At 41.8% G+C, this 18804-nt stretch overlaps 1 protein-coding gene and 1 long non-coding RNA gene across 7 annotated transcripts in view; one reads left to right on the top strand and one right to left on the bottom strand.

The window, feature by feature from the left end:
- MIA2 (MIA SH3 domain ER export factor 2) overlaps positions 1–18804 on the bottom strand; it is a 38520-nt gene that overhangs the window by 9510 nt on the left and 10206 nt on the right. For 4 of the 6 annotated variants that reach the window (XM_064149350.1, XM_064149301.1, XM_064149311.1 and 1 more), the window contains 15 exons: positions 14883–15002; positions 12918–12939; positions 12727–12815; positions 12275–12346; positions 11336–11446; positions 10944–11015; positions 10423–10527; positions 7079–7201; positions 6420–6543; positions 5609–5655; positions 4882–4972; positions 4481–4619; positions 1843–1944; positions 660–720; positions 81–116 (listed from right to left, as the gene is read on the bottom strand). In XM_064149350.1, coding sequence (XP_064005420.1) covers positions 81–116; positions 660–720; positions 1843–1944; positions 4481–4619; positions 4882–4972; positions 5609–5655; positions 6420–6543; positions 7079–7201; positions 10423–10527; positions 10944–11015; positions 11336–11446; positions 12275–12346; positions 12727–12815; positions 12918–12939; positions 14883–15002 — 1314 coding nt within the window. Of the gene's footprint in view, positions 1–80; positions 117–659; positions 721–1842; positions 1945–4480; positions 4620–4881; positions 4973–5608; positions 5656–6419; positions 6544–7078; positions 7202–10422; positions 10528–10943; positions 11016–11335; positions 11447–12274; positions 12347–12726; positions 12816–12917; positions 12940–14882; positions 15003–15861; positions 16039–16612; positions 16734–18804 lie in introns of those variants that run through there. The other 2 variants (XM_064149339.1, XM_064149329.1) reach the window with 2 other exon arrangements.
- Positions 15948–18804, top strand: part of LOC135178399 (uncharacterized) — a 26835-nt gene continuing 23978 nt past the window's right edge. The window contains exon 1 of the long non-coding RNA XR_010303499.1: positions 15948–16348. This is a non-coding gene — a long non-coding RNA (uncharacterized LOC135178399). The remainder of the gene's footprint in view (positions 16349–18804) is intronic.

Here is an 18804-nt window from a genome sequence, read left to right as displayed (position 1 = left end):
TTTAATGAGAAACAAAAAAAGGGCTAAAGCAAGCTACTCAAGATGCACCAAGTTCAGAAATGTCACTATTTGGAACTTACCCAGTTATCATGAGCTTTTTTCTCATGTGAAGTAATCTGTGAAAGAGACAGTCATGGGTACTTTATTCATCTAAAGAATACTTTTCAAAGTATATGCTCTTAAATTCATAAATATAATGTGTGGGTAAGTTATAACAACATCTCAAAACTGAAAATGTAATGTTTTAATCAGGTTATCTGATGATCTCTATGAACCTGTGTCAGTCAAGAACAGACAGCATGAAGAAAACCACCAACCCAAACATACAAAAACCTACCACTGCCAAAAAAAAACCCAACCACCACCAACTCCCCACAAAACCAACCAACTAAGCAAGAACAAAAAAGCCCAAACCAGTAACAAAACCAACACCCTCCCAAATTAACAAAAACCAGTAAGATTTAAAAAAATGAAAATAATAATTGAAAGAAAAACTGAAAGGGAGAGAACTAAAAACAAAGAAAGGAGTAGGGGCAAAAAAAAACCCCATCTGACAAAGCCAAGCCAAACACAGTATCATGATCACCTAGCTGAAAGAGGCATTTCAATTGCAATGGTATCCCTCCTACTTGGCACAGATGGTAACACAAAGCACATACCTGATTCTGGTAAGAACGAATGGTTCTTTCTAGCTCTTCTTCAAGATCTTTTGCTCGCTGTCTGTAACAAAGTTGGGATTTGTGACATTGTAATAAAATGTGTAGGAAAGTAATTGTAAATAAAGCAAACACGATGGTAAACGGGAGGTACGATGAAAATTATTTTATCTGTATTATACAGAACCACAGAATGTTAGGGGTTGGAAGGGGCTTTGGAAGATCATCAAGTCCAATTCCCCTGTCAGAGCAGGATCACCCAGAGCAGGTCACACAGGAACACATCCAGATGGGTTTTGAGTGTCTGCATAGAAGGAGACTTCACAACCTCTCTGGGCAGTCTGTTCCAGTGTTTTATCACCCTCACAGCGTTCATGTGGAACCTGCTACACTCTAGTTCGCACTTGCAGTCCCTTGGCTTATCACTGGACATCACCAAGATGAGCCTGGCTCCACCCTCCCAACACTCACCCTTCACATATTTATAAACATGAAAGAGGTCACCTCTCAGTCTCCTCTTCTCCAAACTGAAAAGCCCCAGCTCCCTCAGCCTTTCCTCATAAGGCAGATGTTCCACTCCATCTTTGTGGCTCTGCACTGGACTCTTTCAAGCAGTTCCCTGAGGTCCTTCCTGAACTGAGTGGCCCAGAACTGGACACAGTATTCCAGATGCAGGCTCACCAGGGCAGATAGAGGGGAGGAGAACCTCTTTCAACCCACTAACCACATCTTTTCTATTACATTCAGGCCCACAAGATACACTAAAATTACAGTAACAGTGGAAATTCTAGGTCCTAGATCAGTGCAAACAGGAGTGCAAAGGGGGGGAACCAAAAAAAGCAAAATCTCCCCAGCTTTTCAGTGGTCTGTGGTACATTCACAATACAGAGAATATCACTCCATACAAGCCCTAACAGTAAAGGTAACTCAGAGACCCACCTGTACTACACCATTAAATCTAACATATCAATACAATTAGCATTCTAATGGAAAAAAAGTCAATTTTAACTAAGTTAAAAACCCCCTTAGTATGTATTAGTACACACAAACTTGCATGTAACACACACACATATCCCAAAGAAACTGGAAGAAAATATATTCACTTATGTTGGTGTTTTTATTAATTCTCTATTGCCTTTTGGTCACTTTGGAACAAAGATTACAGCAATTAAAAATCTGTAATTACCTGTAGCTGTTTAGTTCTTCAGCAGCATGATTAATTTTTTCATCTACTTTAGAAAGCTTTTCTTCCTTCTGTAGGCGCTCTCTCTCTTCTACTGTCAGCTTCCTTTAAGGAAATTCAAAAAATACAGTTAATTCTGTTTCAAGTCAACAGTTTTGTAGTTGGTCTGTCAAGAAAAAACCTTTCCAATTACTTAGGTGTGATGAATACATGATATAAAGTGGCATAAATAGCACTGGTTTGGTATTCATATTGGTTTGTTTAGTTAATTAACTGTCCTGTATGAAACAGTTAGTTTGACACTATTCTTAAAAACAATCTGGAAGACAATACACATTCCCAAAGAATATTCCACGGGCATGGTGGAGGGTGGCAGTGGGAAAGGAAGGAAGCCACAAATTAAACAAACTAAAAACCAAACTTGTGGTGATTTGCTCTGGTACTTTTCTTACACTTATCTTAAAGTTTCCACAGAAGAAGATTGTTGTTATTAGGTATTAAAATAAGTAGTTACTAAAAAGTCTTTCAAATCTCTCAAAATCCCTTATTAGACACTCCCAAAGAGAAAACCCTTATTCCAGACCACAGATTATGCACAAGTTATGTCTGCAGGTGGCACATGGATGCCACTGCTACGTACAGCCCTGGATGCAGAAACTGTCGTGTTCCTATGAACAGCAGTCCTTCAGTCCTTATCAATCAAGCTATCTAAATCATGGCTCTTTTGAACTGCTTTTCCACTCAATCTTCATTTTCTACTTTTCCATTTCCCTCATTTGCACATGCCTAGCTACTTAAAAGATGCCTTACTGTTCTCCTACCTTGTCATGCTAGCTTCTTCCCACTACATTTTGTCTTTTCTCAACTCTTTCAAGAAATGACTTCTAGCTAGCAAAACTGTCATTTTACCATCATGCCCTAAAATGATGCTTCCTGCTTGCTCCCTTCCCCATTCACACCCACACTTCTGCAGGTTAATACATGCCCAAACCAAATCAACTTTATTTCTGATTTCAATCAGTAAATCATAATTCCTATTATCATCCTGACTGTATGGCAGACAGTGCAGCCCTTATACTATTTCTTGATGAAGGAAGCCCTATTCCCAGGAGTTCTATGCTGCTTATTGACAATAGTTTGCTAGCCTTAACTCTAAGCTTAGTTTTACACATAGCACTACTCCTCTGCTGACACTTCTGGCTCTTTTTACTATATAAAATACACTTCACACTTAAAGCAGCTACTGATTATCTTACAGCAACTGTCATAGCAATAATACATTGAATCTTATTTAATGATAAAAAAAAACCCAACACATTAAAAAATAATCAACCTTTCCAACTTTACCCATATAATTTCATACATTAAAATACTGTTCCTTCTTGTTTTATCTTTGCTTCTGTACATGCTTAGGAAAATCATAGAATCATAGAATCAACCAGGTTGGAAGAGACCTCCAAGATCATCCAGTCCAACCTATCACCCAGCCCTAACCAATCAACTAGACCATGGCACCAAGTGCCTCATCCAGGCTTTTCTTGAAGATCCCCAGGGACGGTGCCTCCACCACCTCCCTGGGCAACCCATTCCAATGCCAATCACTCTCTCTGTGAAGAACTTCCTCCTAACATCCAGCCTAGACTTCCCCCGGCACAACTTGAGACTGTGTCCCCTTGTTCTATTGCTGGTTGCCTGGGAGAAGAGGCCATCCCCCACCTGGCTACAATGTCCCTTCAGGTAGTTGTAGACAGTAATAAGATCACCCCTGAGCCTCCTCTTCTCCAGGCTAAACAGGCCCATCTCCCTCAACCTCTCCTCATAGGATTTGTGCTCCAGGCCCCTCACCAGCTTTGCTGCCCTTCTCTGGACATGTTCCAGCACCTCAACATCTTTCTTGAATTGAGGGGCCCAGAACTGGACACAGTACTCAAGGTGTGGCCTGACCAGTGTTGAGTACAGGGGCAGAATAACCTCCCTTGTCCTACTGGCCACACTGTTCCTGATGCAGGCCAGGATGCCATTGGCTCTCTTGGCCACCTGGGCACACTGCTGGCTCATCTTCAGCTTACTATCTATCAGTACCCCCAGGTCCCTTTCCTCCTGGCTGCTCTCCAGCTACTCAGTCCCCAGCCTATAGCGCTGCTTGGGGTTGTTGTGGCCAAAGTGCAGAACCCTGCGCTTGGCCTTGTTAGATCTCATCCCATTGGCCTCTGCCCACCCATCCAGCCTGTCCAGGTCCCTCTGCAGGGCTCTCCTACCTTCCAACAGATCAACACCTGCTCCTAGCTTGGTGTCATCTGCAAACTTACTGATGCTAGACTCAATCCCCTCGTCCAGATCATCAATAAAGATATTGAACAGGACTGGGCCCACTACTGATCCTTGGGGAACACCACTAGTGATCAGTACTGGGCCCAGTCCTGTCCTTAAGCATACTACTGCTTTCACAGAAACAATCTATATAAAAGCCACTGTGATCGCACAAAAGGACATGAAGGTGCACAACACAACAGGGTCTTCACAGGTCAGAAAAGTCTGCAAAGCATTATTCAAACTTTCATTCATTTTCAACACCCCCCTGAAATCAGACTTACATTCCAATCAAACAGTAAACTTTGGAGACAAAAAAAGAAAGCAGCACCTGTGTAATTTCATTTCATTTTCTTGATAAAGCTCAGTCATTACTTTCAGTTTCTGCTGAAGCCTCTGAACTTCGCTTTCAAAATGTTCATTTTCAGACTGCAAGGAAGTTTGTTGACTTTGAAGGTTTTCTATACGTTCTGTTAGAGATAATTATGTCAGGATATTAAGATTCTGTAATTTAGCAGCTACAGGCTACTCAAAGCTACAAGAAAATCTGTATGTGGTGCTTTAGCAAGTCCAATTGCTTTAACACTAAAATCAAGTATTTTAAATAACTACACAACTTCAACTCAAGCATTTTAAAAAACAAGTAGAGGTATTAATGTAAACTTCATTTGGTAGCACCACTTTAAAAAAAGCAGCATCTTCTTCAACTTAAAGGACAAAACATTTCATTACCTGTAAGTTCTCCCTTAGCTTTATTTTCATCAGACAGTTTTGAATACATTTGGTCTCTTTCTGTTTCCAGGGTTTTTAAACAAGCATTTAACTAGAATCAAAATTAAAGAGAAAGAAAAAAAGGGCATTTTAAGATTACCAGAGTGCAGAGAAGGGCAACAAAGCTGGTAAAGGGCCTGGAGAATAAATCTTATGAAGCAACTGAAGGAGCTGGGGCTGCTCAGTTTGAAAAAGAGGAAGCTGATGTGAGACCTTATCGTTGTCTATCGCTACCTGAAAGGACGCTGTGGAGAGGTTGGCGCTGGTCTCTTCTTGCAGGTGATTAGCGATAGAACAAGAGGGAATAGCTTCCAACTGCAACACTGCAGGTTTACACTGAGCATTAGGAAAATTTCATTCACAAAAAGAGTGGTCAGAGATTGGAATGGGCTGCCCAGGTAAGTGACTGAATCATCAACTGTGGATATGTTTACAGTTCATTCGATGGGGCTATAGTTTAGGGGTGAACTCTGTAGAGTAGGGATAACAGTTGGACTTGGTGACCTTGAGTGTCTTTTCCAATTATGATTCTGTCAAACTGTTTATACATGAAAAATATCTAACTCAACACCAACAGATGCTGAACTCTGTGATATTAATATGTATGTGCAATTAACCTTGCCATAAAAATTGTATCTATTCTGTCACTTCCCACCCTTCCAGTGACAACTTTCTTAAACTCACATACCTTTGCAGCATAGATCAGCTTCTTCACAGTTCGTTTTTGCTGATCATCTGATGGACAGAATAGAATAATTAATCACAATAAGCACCAAGTTTCTGACACAGCTTAATATTATTTTGCTTTGTTTTTATTAAAAAAAAAATTCCAGACATATCATGGCAGGCACAGTATATTTGAAGGGAAATCAAAGAAGTGAGGGGATGGTATGCCTATATTCTGGTGTACTGTTTGCCAATCACATTCAGCAAATTCATAGCAGAATTCAGATGCTGAACACAGGCTGTAAGATTTCCTGTCCTACAATATAATCAGTACCAACACCAAGAAAAATGAGGAAGGTTCCTCTGTGCTGCTGTTTTGAGGGATCTCACATCTACATCCATCTGATTTCAGTGCTACCACACTGCCTTCAACAAATAACAGCTGCGTAAGGATAAGGAATCAGAAATTAGGTTCCTAGGACCCACAGTGTTACTTCTGCGAGGAGCTCCAAGAGAAAAACAAAAGCAAGGTTTCCACCTAAAAATGTTTGAGAACCACTGCTTACTACTACCATAGGCTAAGCAGTGAGTGTTTATATTGCTTTATGTTACCTCCACAGACAGTTAAACAGGTGCAGAGGTTGTATTCCAGAGGTGTCCAAGTATCAGTTAACTGATATGAATTACATGAGTTCTGAAAATCCAACTTATACAGAAGTTGTAAAGAAGTTTATAAAGCTCATCTTCCAACTTGCCTGCAAGTTTGTTGGTTCTGCATTTCTAAAACATCTATTAAAATTAACATTTAAGATGAGAAGCTATACAAACCATACCTAAGCGCTCTCCATTCTCTGTTTCACCCTTTATATCCATGTCCCAGTTGTCTTCAGTGTCATCATCATCATCTGTTACAGCTGAACTCCAGTCTTTCATCTTCAGTAAGTATTGTGTCAGTGACTAAGAAAAACCCACAGGAATCACAGAAAATAAAATAAACACACACTATAAAAATGCAGTCACCATTACAATCACTTCTACAGGATTTCTGTCCTATATTTAGTTTCCTCAGTAGATTAAGTGAGCTACATAGATGTCTGATAGTATTTTTCCTATTAAAATATACACTTGCAGGTCAAGAGGTGTGCCCTCATGAAGGCTTTTCCATGGATGTATGCTTTTAGCAAGGCTTGTGTATATACTGTACACACATGAACAAATACATTCCCACTCTCATGCTCCAAATTATTAAACAGCAAAGCAAAACTTTATCAGGAGTAGAAATTTTTCCTTATCTATCACGCTGGCTGCCAGGGCTATCAGACTGCTCCCCTGTGCTGCTAAGCAACCTTTTTTTGCTTAGGAGAAAACAAGACTTTAGAGAATAGAGAAAGCAAACAAAAACCCAAAACAACTTAGTGCATATTAAGGTTGTTAGGCTTTTTTGCAACAAAATTGTAAATGATTTGATTCAGTGCTAGACGTCATCACTTACCTTGACTTGACTCTCTTTATTTTTCAGTACTTCTTCTATATCAGCTTTAGATGATTCAAACATCTTAGTTTGTTCATTTAGTTCACTAAGTCGTTCACCCCATCCTTCAGCTTCTCGTAAAAGCTAAAAAGGGAAACAGCAGATTAGTGTGACTGCCTACCACAACCATGAATCAATACTTGAGCCTGTTATGTACATTATCTATACATAAGCCAAATGTTAACCTCCCACCCACTAATAAGAATTATCAGAGACAGACTGCAAGACAGCTCAACCTCCAGAGTCAAAAAAGTAAGAATTAGATGTCATTGTCTAGTTGCTTTAGCTCCAATTGCTCTCCACTGCAAGTAGCTGTTGTAACATTTTTAAAGAACAGTTCACTTAGTAATCCAGTTTTAAAACCCTTAAGTGACAATTACAGCAGATACACAATAAGGACAATTTGTTTAGCAACTACAGACACAGGGGAATGGATGAAGAGGAGAACATTAATTCCTCAGTATGCACACACACTTCTGAAACAGTATCTGGGTCTTTTTAATCTGGAAGAGGTTGGTGAGGTAAGGGATTTGAGGAAGCTTTTTAGACAGCTATTTAAATTCATGTGACTTGCAAAACTCTATTATTTCTCCTACTCTCCTCCATACTTCTTTAAGTAATTAAAAAAAATATTTTACAAAAGCTTCCTTGTTAATGGAAGTCACAGCAACTGCATGTAATTAGCACCTACTAGTACCCATCTCTGTAATTAACTGCGGTTAATTAAAAAGGCAGGGGTTCCAAGGTTACATTTTACAGACATCCCACGATAAAAATCTCATTCCACAAAAATAGTTCACAGCAGAAAAGGAATATTTAAGCAACACCTCATTAAAAGTAACTGCTGCAACATACTAACTGGCTAAACCACGCCTTCATGTAAATTGAACTTATGCAAGCTTCCATTACAACAAAACATGCAGTACAAAAACAGGTGGTACAGTACCAAAATAAATGGTTTAGAGTCTGTCAAGAGACTACTGCTTCAAGTTGCACAACAGGCAATCCATTTAAAAGCAGTGAACATACAAAAGGAACAACTAGGTTGAGCAACAAGGACTTAACAGCCAGTTGTACTAAAAAAAAAGAAAACAGTAGTTAAACAGGGGAACTGCCATGCAAATAGACAAGCAAGCCTCAACACTCTTTATTAAAGATAAACTAGAGGGCATAAAAGTTATGCCATTAGAATTGGATGAACCCTCACTTTGCACACAACTGCAGCCTTCAAGCAGTAAAAGCCACATATGAATTTGCAGCATCATGCAATCTATATGTTACAGATAGAACAAAAATGCTCTTTATGCTAAAACTGCTCAGAAGACATATGCAAGAAGCTACTTTTATTATTAATTGCCATCCTCCAAGGGAAGCTAAATTTTAAGAGACTCCTTCTTCAGACAGCCAAAGAGAAAATAAATCGATGTGACTTTACACACCAGTAAGAACTACAATAAAGAGGAACAGAAAGGGTTTGCAACAAAGTTATGTATATTTTTAAAGTTCCTGCAAAAAGCAAAGGACAGGAAGTTTGGAGTTCATTAAGAGTTCCCTTGTTCAAACTAAAAGGCCCAATCCTCTCTCTGACACATCATAAATCTGGGACAGCACATCTGTTGCAATGTTTAAGCTATGATGTGCCAGAAGATTATGACCTATTAGTGTAAATGGACAGAAGAAGTACTCTAATTTCTGTGAACAAATAACACTTTTGTTACCTTTTGAGCATAAGTGAAATTCCATCTTAAAAAAAAAAAGAAAGAAAAATAAAAAAAGGGACATGGATATGCTAATATAGCAAACTAACTCATATGTTTGCAATTGCTTCATGAAAGAGAACAAAAATTAGCGCAGCAGGCTTCCATCTATTTTCTCTCTGCCTCTGGAGAGGATCCTGTCTGTGGACTTGCTCAAATGTTTTCCTTCAGGACTCATCAAAATTCTTATTAGTCTTAATGATCACACACACTTTCCCACTGAACTCTATGCAAGTTTCTCCACAACCTCGAATTACTAAATTTCTTTTAAAACAGAACTGGTTTAGACTAAGTTGTTCCAACCCAAAATTATTTTCAACCCATGAAGGCTGTGGATGTAGTCTACCTGGGCTTCAGCAAAGCTCCTGGCAAAGCTGGCAGCTTGCGGCTTGCACAGATTCGCTCCGATATGGGTTAGGAACTCACTGGAGGGCTAGGCTCAGACAGTGGTGGTGACTGGTGCCACATCCAGTTGGCAGCCAGTCACTAGTGGTGTCCGCCAGGAATCAGTGCTGAGACCAGTCCTGTTCAGTATCTTTATTGATGATCTGGACCAGGGGATTGAGTCCCCAGAATCAGTAAGTCTGCAGATGACACCAAGTCAGGAGCAGCTGTCGATATCTTAGAGAGTCCCCTGCAGAGGGACTTTCATTAGCTGGATGGGTGGGTAGAGGCCAATGGGGTGAGATTTAACAAGGCCAAGTGCAGGGTTCTGCACTTTGGCCACAACAACCCCAAGCAGCACTACAGGCTGAGGACAGAGTGGCTGAAGAGCAGCGAGGAAGAAAGGGACCTGGGGGTACTGGTAGATAGCAGCTGAACAGGAGCCAGCAGAGTGCCCAGGTGGCCAAGAGAGCCAATGGCATCCTGGCCTGCATCAGGAACAGTGTGGCCAGTAGGACAAGGGAGGTTATTCTTCCCCTGTACTCAACAGTAGTCAGGCCATACCTTGAGTACTGTGTCCAGTTCTGGGCTCCTCAATTCAAGACAGATGTTGAAATACTGGAATGTGTCCAGAGAAGGGTGATGAAGCTGGTGAGGGGCCAGGAACACAGCCCTGTGAGAAGAGGCTGAGGGAGCAGGGGGTGTTTAACCTGGAGAAGAGGAGGCTCAGGGGAGACCTCATTGCTGTCTTAAACTACCTGAAGGGAGGCTGTAGCCAGGTGGGGGCTGGTCTCTTCTCTAAGGCAACCAGCAACAGAACAAGGGGACACAGTCTCAGAGTTGTGTCCGGAGAGGTACAGGCTGGATGTTAGGAGGAAGTTCTTCACAAAGAGTGATTTGCCATTGGAATGGGCTGCCCAGGGAGGTGGCAGAGTCACTGCCAATGGAGGTGTTCAAGAAAAGACTGGGTAGGGCACTTAGTGCCATGGTCTAGTTGATTGGATAGGGCTGGGTGCTAGGTTGGACTGGATGATCTTGGAGGTCTTTTCCAACCTGTTTGATTCTATGATTCTATTAACAAAGGGTATTAACACATTAGGGATGAGGATGGGGCAGTATCTTAAGAAAATAAAGTATTTCTAAGGACAATTAGGAATAACTTGCCTGCTTCTCACTTTCCTGGAGATGGCAGTTTTCATCTACTGCATCTTGAACAGATGTCTTGAGTCTCTCTGTATTAATCTGATACACTTTTAAGGTGGACTTGGCCTAAGCAAAATAAAAAGTGTATTGTTTCAACAGTATAGACGAATATGTGAGTCATGTCATTGTTATTTGACTTATTCTTCATTTTTCTAGCTATGCTGTATGCATATTCTCATATTTTCCCTATAATTTCAATAGCTCTTGCTGACTGGTAGTTTTGCCACACTATCTATTACTGTGGAGTAAAAGGTCAAAGACAAGGTAACTATTTCCCAAAAAATGCCAGTCACTGAAAGAAATTCAAAGTTGCTAAATCAAGTCACACAAAAGTACTAAGACTTACAAAGTCTTCTGGCTTACTCAACATATTATTTCTGCACCCTTCATAGAACAAAAAAACCCCAAACCACTATACCACAACTACTAGAACAGAGAAACTGCAAAGATTCAAAAATAGGAACTATAAAGACTGGCCATACCTCATCAATTTGTGACTGGATGGACTTTGCTTCATCCTCTAAAGACTCCACTCTCGTCTGAATTTCAGCCACCTGCAAATTATTAGTTGTCATACAGCTCTTTCCACAGATTTGAATGAAAAAGTTTTAGGCAATTAACAAACTGATATTAATTTTAAAACTGAGAAAGTTCTACTGCCATATCAGTAAAATCAGCTTTTCTTCTTTTGAGTTTTTAGAAAAGTGACACCTAGCAAGCTAGTATGTTACAGGGAATATGAAGTGAGACAAAACAGGAAATGTAGGTTTTGTTCCACAAAAACCCAAGGAGAGTAGTTTGTCTTCTCTAAAGACAGTAACTTTGTTACTATTGGAAAAAAAATCCATACAAGCAAGATTCTCTTTATTCTTACCAAGTTGTCATTTTCTGTTTGCTTAGATTTTTCTTCCTCCAGTTCCTTTTCTAAATTCTCTATTTCTTGGTTGAGCTCCAAGTTTGACTTGTTCAGTCTTTTGTGCATTTCCTAAATCAAGTTGTTATAAGAGCGTTAATAGAATACATTTGACATTAATTTTGAATGAAGGTGACAAATATGTTTTAAATGTGAGAGCACAGTACATTTAACATATTTCAACATATCAAGAATAACTCTCTAGAGACTCTTGCATGGTAGCAAAACCTGTAACAATTAGGTCTGCAGAATCTGAGGTATGGAACAAAATTAACCTATTTGGAGGTTTTTGTTATATTAGTGTTTGATTTACTTTTGAGCCCTTACTGATATGGAGTGCATCAATCAAATAACCTTTTTAGAAAGTCCTTTACAAATGTATTCTCAGCTTGGGGAATAAAAATGTTGTAGTGTAATTTGTTTACAACTGTGCTTCAGTATTCTGCAGAATACTGAATTTGAATTAAAAATTTTGATTTGAATTAAATCAGATGTAAGAAAAAATACTTAATGCACTACTCTCTCTCTCCACTTCTCATAGTAATGAGCATAATTTACTTTTTAAGGAATTAAATATTGTCTAATATGCCATTACTTCTCTTCATTTAAATGCCTTTTATGTAATTTTCAGTAATGCAGACTAAAATAATTACAGAATAAATAATAATGCTCTTAAAATAACTAAATATCAAACATTCTTTATGTTATATATATTTATTATATAGTAAAAACAAATAAAATAATGCTGCTCTTAATTAAAACAAGGGTTTGGAACTTCTGACTTCGATTTTTCATTGTTGTTTTTGGTGTGGGTTTGCTTGGGGTTTTTTTTTCATGTGGGTAGCATTTTCCTGAAATAATGCCTTAAATTGTAGAAATAATTTTCACTTATCTTCTTACCTCACAAAAAGATGTGTCTGATAATTCTCTCATAATATTATCATCCTTCAGAGACAATTCTAGATCTTCAAACTAAAAAGAAAAATACTTTATGTCAGAATGTATGCAAATAATTGCTTAAATAGCAGCATTAATTAATGATGTCCTTATCTGGAACACAATCACAACATAAATATTCAAAAAAGCACCTTGCTGGGAATCAGGAAAACCTTAGCCCTAGCAGATTATCCCTATTACATAAACCAAAGACATTTTCAAGTAGTTTCCAGTGCAGTACATTGCACTATGAGAGGCAGAACTTGCTAGCACCTAAACTGCACTTAAGAGCACTCATAGGAAAAAAAAAGGCATTTGAAGAATTACTTTCACAAGCTTTAAACATGTTACTTCTATGTAAGTGTAATACTTGATAAATTGAGCCATATCTGAAAGCAATAAATAAGGACCATTACCTCTTTTTTGCAAAGGCTAAGTTTTTGTAGAATTTTGCATTTCTCTTCAACTAGTTCAGCAATTTTATTGGCAAGTTGTTTTTCCCTTCCTAGAGACAGACAGACAGTTATGTGTTGCAATATTCAAATAATGGGGGTGGGGTGAAAAAGGAAGTCACACTTCAAAGAGGCAGTACAACAAGTAAGCTTACCTACATAAAGCCGACTTTTAACCTGAAACAAAAAGAATAAACACTGAAAATACTGAAAATGTCTCATTAAGCAATCACTTTTTCATAGTATCTGAAAAATACTATTTTAAGCATAACCAATTTAACCATGGAATTTAAAAAAAAAAGGAACATAAATACAGGCTGCTGTTAAAAAAAAACAACTGCATCCTCTTTATTTACCCCCTCCATGCTTGCACATTTAGCCTGTCCTCTTCCCGCTCTAATTAAGAGGGGAAAGGAAGCTAGTTTTCACCTGGGTCACTTTTACAACACACTTCTGAACAGTCATCACATAACCATGACTGCCAACACAAAGTGGTAGTCAATGTGCACAGCCAGAAGAGTAAGAAAGGGGGAAGGAAGGGGAAGGTCCCCATGACAGCTCAGAATTAACTTCCTGGGAGGGTAAAAAAACATAGTATCTAACAGAACTGTAATGAAGGTACCACTTGCTGGGCATTCTGCCCAAATGCAGCTCACTGGGAAGTGCCAATCGGCAGTTGCCACGTAGGCTGTAATGCCCCAGAACCAAAATCTAACAAACCGTGGGACAAAAACTGTCACAAATGGCCTGGAGATGCAGAACTTGGCTGAACTCACAAAGACCTTTAAACACAGAACTCCTTTCAAGGCTGGGCCCAGATTACATGCCTAACTCAACTTGTTTTCCCCCTTTTCACTTTTTCCTCCTCATTTAAAGCCATGGGATAGCCAAGGAGTCCAAGTAATAGAAAAAAAAAAAAGAGCAAAAAAGTCATAAGCACACCTTATCCTATCAGCCCCCAAAAAACCCAAAACCCATTGCTTTTGAGTAAGTAATCATTAATTCTTCAAAGAGCACCCAGCAAGTTCCAAGTATGGATGACTGAAAAAGCCTTCAAGGATCTCTGTAATATCTCATGCCTTAGTGCAGAGAGATACTGCAGGCAGAAAGCAGTACTAGAGTTGCTGCTTGACTGATTTCAGATGAACACCTCTTTTGTACCACCTACAAGGATGCTGCTGGAAAAGAGAAGGAACACAAATTGCAGATATATGCTTTTATACAAATACAGATCCCCTTCCAGATAATCTGAATTGCTGCTGCAGAATAAGGTGGCATTTTTTCAGATCTTACATGTTAGAACCCTAAAAATGCAGTTGCTTGCATATGAAAAACTAAATCACTATGCAACCACTCTTCAAATATGAGCATCACTACAGCTAGTGCCAAAATCACATTCTATGAAAAAAATGGGGAGAAATTTAACATACTTAACCATGGACACTGAGCTTGCTTCATTACTAGAGAGAGTGTAACAGGCAGCTGATAGTACTCAGACCCTTACTAACCATGGAAGACAGTACCTACCTCAAACATCTGATCTGATTTGTGCACTAAAAGGTTTCCGTACTGCATTTCTCAAAGTCATCAGCTTAGTGCTCACAAACAGCGCACAGCAAAATTGGTTCAGTGTTCCAATAAATATAATCAAGGTCCCTGTTCAAAGAATTTTAAAATGCCTCTCTTGGTGGCACTCTACCCTAACTCTACTTGTAAGCAAAGGAATTTAAGACCTGAGCTGGTCTGGCTATAGCCAGGGTAGTCACAGACACATCAGTACACACAACAATAAATACACCCTATGTAAGACATCTATATCCCACAAAAATAGCTTAAGGACCAACTCTGAAAGTCTGGTGTGGAAACTAACTGGGAAAGAAAAAATAAACCTTACTACAGTGAGTTCCACTGCATTTCTTCTAATAACAGTCACTCAGTACACTTCAAAGCACTTAATGTCTTTTAAAAAAGACAACTCTTGGTTTCTCTTTCAGCAGGATGCTAAAACCAGTCACAACAGATTTAAAACTCTGAAGCATTCCATATCTTGAACAGGGTTACAATTTAAATCCCAAACCATTAATGCACTCCACATATCTGCATGCAATTTGTACACTTACTGATTGGTAACTTCTATATAGGAACAATGCTCCGACAATACCAGCACAAATCACTATTTCCCACGGGAAACCATAAAAATCAGGACCAGGTCTCATATCTTCAGGCAGTGAAGCCACAGCCTGAAAAATAAAGTGAAAAGCTTCAACTCAAGGGAAAGAGGTTAATATTCTCCACAGAAATAGACGCTGTATGTTTGATTTAGTTTGCTTCCAAGGTTTGTATCTGGATTTTTTTCCCAAAACTCGGAGAAAATGGTTAACAGGAGTCTTTGGTTTTTAAATTCCACATTTACCAAGGGAAAGAAAGAAAAATTACAAGAAGATGTGATGACAGCTAGATAAAGCTCTGAAAACTTTTCCCTCTGAACCTACCAGTTACACCGAATTCTCCTTCGAGCTGTTTACACATTTCGCTCTTAAAAGACTCACTACTAAGGTTTGATTTATGGATCGAAAATGTGTTTGGCAGAAGAACCTGCTCAACCAATTTCCTGCCAAAATAACATACTTAACGCAGTCATTGATTTAACACATTTTAAAAGCTTAAACGCACTCACATTTGTAAGCAGCAAGCATTATTTTCTGACATTTACTGCCTGTGTTTAAGAACGTGTTACCTGGCAGTAAAGTCTTAATCTCGATTTCTTTAACAGAAGGGCAAGACTACCCCAAGCCAAGAGCGGGGTGGGTGTGTGCAATCAGGGAGCACTCGTCCCACAGCTTTGGCTTTTTGAGACCTCTGTTACTCTCGAAGAAACGGCCACCTTCAACAGGACCCCTGCGGCCCGGGGTCTCGCCGGTCCTGGACGCGCAGCTCTGGGCAGGCAGCGGAGCCCCGACGCACGCCAAGGTACGGCCCCGCACAGTGCCGCAGCTCTGACCCGCGCCTCTCTCCACCCCCAGCAGCACCCTTTCCCTCCAAATCAAAGCGCCGCAGCACCAGATGCCGGGCCCGGGCGGAGGCGGGTCCCGCACTCACCCTGCGCGCCCCTTCCCAGGCCAGCCCGCAGTAGCGCTGAGCGCTTTCCCGCAGGCCCAACCACAGGCTGCCCGTGGCGGCGTCCGGAGCAGCCCCGCGGCCGCCGGCAGCCATCTTACGGCGAGCGGCAGCGCACGGGCCGCGGGCCCACCCGCGCGCGGCCCCTTCCGGCGAGCCGCTTGACAAGCGGGCTGTACCACTGCGCGCCGGGGCGGCAGGGAAGGAACCACTGCCGCCGCGGCAAGGGGGGGAAACAGCGTAGCCAGAGGCGGGAGCTGCCGGGGGTGCCCGACGGAGGCGGCAACGCTGCGACACGAACGGGGGAGCTATACCATGGCCGGGACGCGGGAGAAAACGGGAGATACAACTGCTGGGCAAAGTGACAGTGGGGCAGCGGGCTCCGGGCCTCACCGCCCTGACGCGGCTCACATCGGCGGTGCCTACGGACGCGGATGACAGAACCAGAACTGGAGAATCCAAGGAGTAGGTATGCCTCAGAGGTGCCCTCTCCTCTCCCTCCCTGCGCAGCCGTCCGGCGCTGGCGGGGGGTACTATGGCCCTAGGGAGCCGCTCATCTCCAGGACCCCTGCCGGCAGACCCTTTCCTTCGCCTCAGGCTCACAGGCGGGAAAGACAGGTCTCCTTCCCTCTGCGTGCGTTATCGCCTTACCCCCGTCCTCCGGTACAGACGTGGCCCCTTGGCCACGAACCTACTACTGTTCCTCCTTGAAGTTATGCGCAGGGAAGCTCACCTTCCCTCTGATGTCGGCCGCCTCCATCTGTACCCGCGCAGAAGCAGCTCTTTACGAAAACAGCACTTTCTGGGCAGGGTTCTCTAGCAGAGGCCTGGCTCCAGCCGGGCAGACATGCCACCTGCCCGCTTGCCTTCCCGAGCGGCCAGCTGGAGCTGACATTTGCCCGGCGGGGCGGGGCAGGGGCTCTGACAGGTGGATGAGCGACCGGCGGCGGCCGCCGCTCTCCTCTGCAAGTGGATTGGGTACTGGCGGCCGCGGTACAGCGCGTAATGACCTGCCGAACCGCCTTAGGCTTGGGAGTCGCGCAACGTCTTTTAAACGTTCATCAGCTAAGTTTCTTAGTTAAAAATTGACCCTGCCGGGGCATCAGATACACAGACTCACAGACTGTGTCTGTTTGGAAGAGACCTCCAAGATCATCCAGACCAACCTTCGACCCAGCACTAAAAGGTCAAACCTAAGTGCCAGATACATACACTCCTTGACCACACCCAGGGGTGGTGACTCCACCACTGTCCCGGGCAGATCATTCCAATGTATGAGAACCCTTTCAGTAAAGAAATATTTCCTAATGACCAGCCTGAACCTCCCCTGGCACAGCTTGTAACCTTTTTCTCTATCCCTGTCACTTGTCATCAAGGAGAAGAGGCTGCCCCCTCCTCGTTCCAGCCTCCCTTCAGGTAGTTGTAGAGAGCGATGAGGTCTCCCCTCTGCCTCCTCTTGTCCAGACTGAGCAACCCCAGCTCCCTCAGACGCTCCTCGCAGGCCACGTGCTCCAAGCCATTCACAAGCCTTACTTCCCTTCTCTGGACGTGCTCCAGCACCTCAGTGTCCTTCCTGTAGTGAGGGACCCAGAACTGAACATGACTAGAGGTTTGGCCTCACTGGTGTAGGGGGATGATCACCTCCCTGCTCCCACTGGGTTTCTAATACAAGCCAGGATGTCATTGGCTGCCTTAGCCTTCTTGGCACACTGCTGACTCTTGGTCAACTATCAACCAATACCCCCAGGTTCCTATTCAAGTTATAGCTTTCCAACCACATATCTCCAAGTCTAACTTCCCATGGTATTGTTGTGACCTGGGTGGGAAACCTTATTGAACTTCACTCAGTTATCCTTGGCCCATTGATCTAACCTGTCCAGATCGTGCCATAAAGCTTCCCTACCCTCTAGCAGATCAGGATAGCCACCCAGCTTGGTGTTATCTTCAGACTTACAGAGGGTGCGCTCAATTCCTTCATCTAGATCATTAGTAGACTGAACCCTGAGGGTCACTGCTCATGACTTGGTGTCAGCCAGATTTGACTCCATTCACCACCACTCTTTGAGACACTTTTTTTATCCTCTGAAGGGTGCACTTAACCAAGCCTGATGCCATGAGTTCCTGAAGCAGAATGTAGGGGAAGGTGCAATAAACAGTAGCAGCAGTGCCACAGAGCACTGGATTCTTTTTCATCTCACTTGTGAGCTAAAGTAATCTTAAAACTGATTCTTGGAATTATGTGCCTTAGTTAACATGAATAACTGACTTGCTTAGCAAAAGTACCCAGCTTGATGAAGCTTTAGGCCACAAGCTGTAACCTAGAGATTGGTGAACTCAATCACAAGAAGAATGCTTCACTCACAAAAGTCTGCTCCAGGAAACCAAGGGTTTAAACGGCACTTCTTTAACAGTCTCAGTCACTAACATTAACTCTGCTTCTGCATTACTTTTTTTTTTTAAACTACAGTTTAAAAAATTACATTTTATTTAACTGCAGTTATATTAAGCATAGGCTAACTCAGTTTTCACAAAGCAAAGTGAAAGACTTGCTTGTAAAGCTGTTACCATCTAAGAGACAGAGGTAGAAGGTAAAAGTGGCTTTTTCAGCTGTATCAAACAATACAGGAGTTTGGCCATAGCAGTGAACTATTGGTGAGCACTGAAATTCAGTATGGTTCATGAGGAATAAAAAGCAAAGCCCTTCAGTTTTCATCTCCTAGGCTGCAATGTAGTCAGACTCTATGTAAGTACTCTGAAAATCAGTAATTTGTGGGAGTCCTAAATTTCAGTTAACCAGTCTGGAGAACAAGATAAACCCAGACGTGTGGCAGTGTTCAGGGTCAGGTTGGAAACTTCAGTTAACCAATCTGAAGAACAAGATAGACCCAGAGAGGTGGTGATGTTCAGGGTCAGTTTGGATGGGGC

This window comes from Pogoniulus pusillus, chromosome 1, assembly GCF_015220805.1.
Source record: "Pogoniulus pusillus isolate bPogPus1 chromosome 1, bPogPus1.pri, whole genome shotgun sequence".
In the NCBI taxonomy this organism is placed as follows: domain Eukaryota; kingdom Metazoa; phylum Chordata; class Aves; order Piciformes; family Lybiidae; genus Pogoniulus; species Pogoniulus pusillus.
Note: the sequence above shows the minus strand (reverse complement) of the source record. Positions and strands in the feature narration are given on the sequence as shown.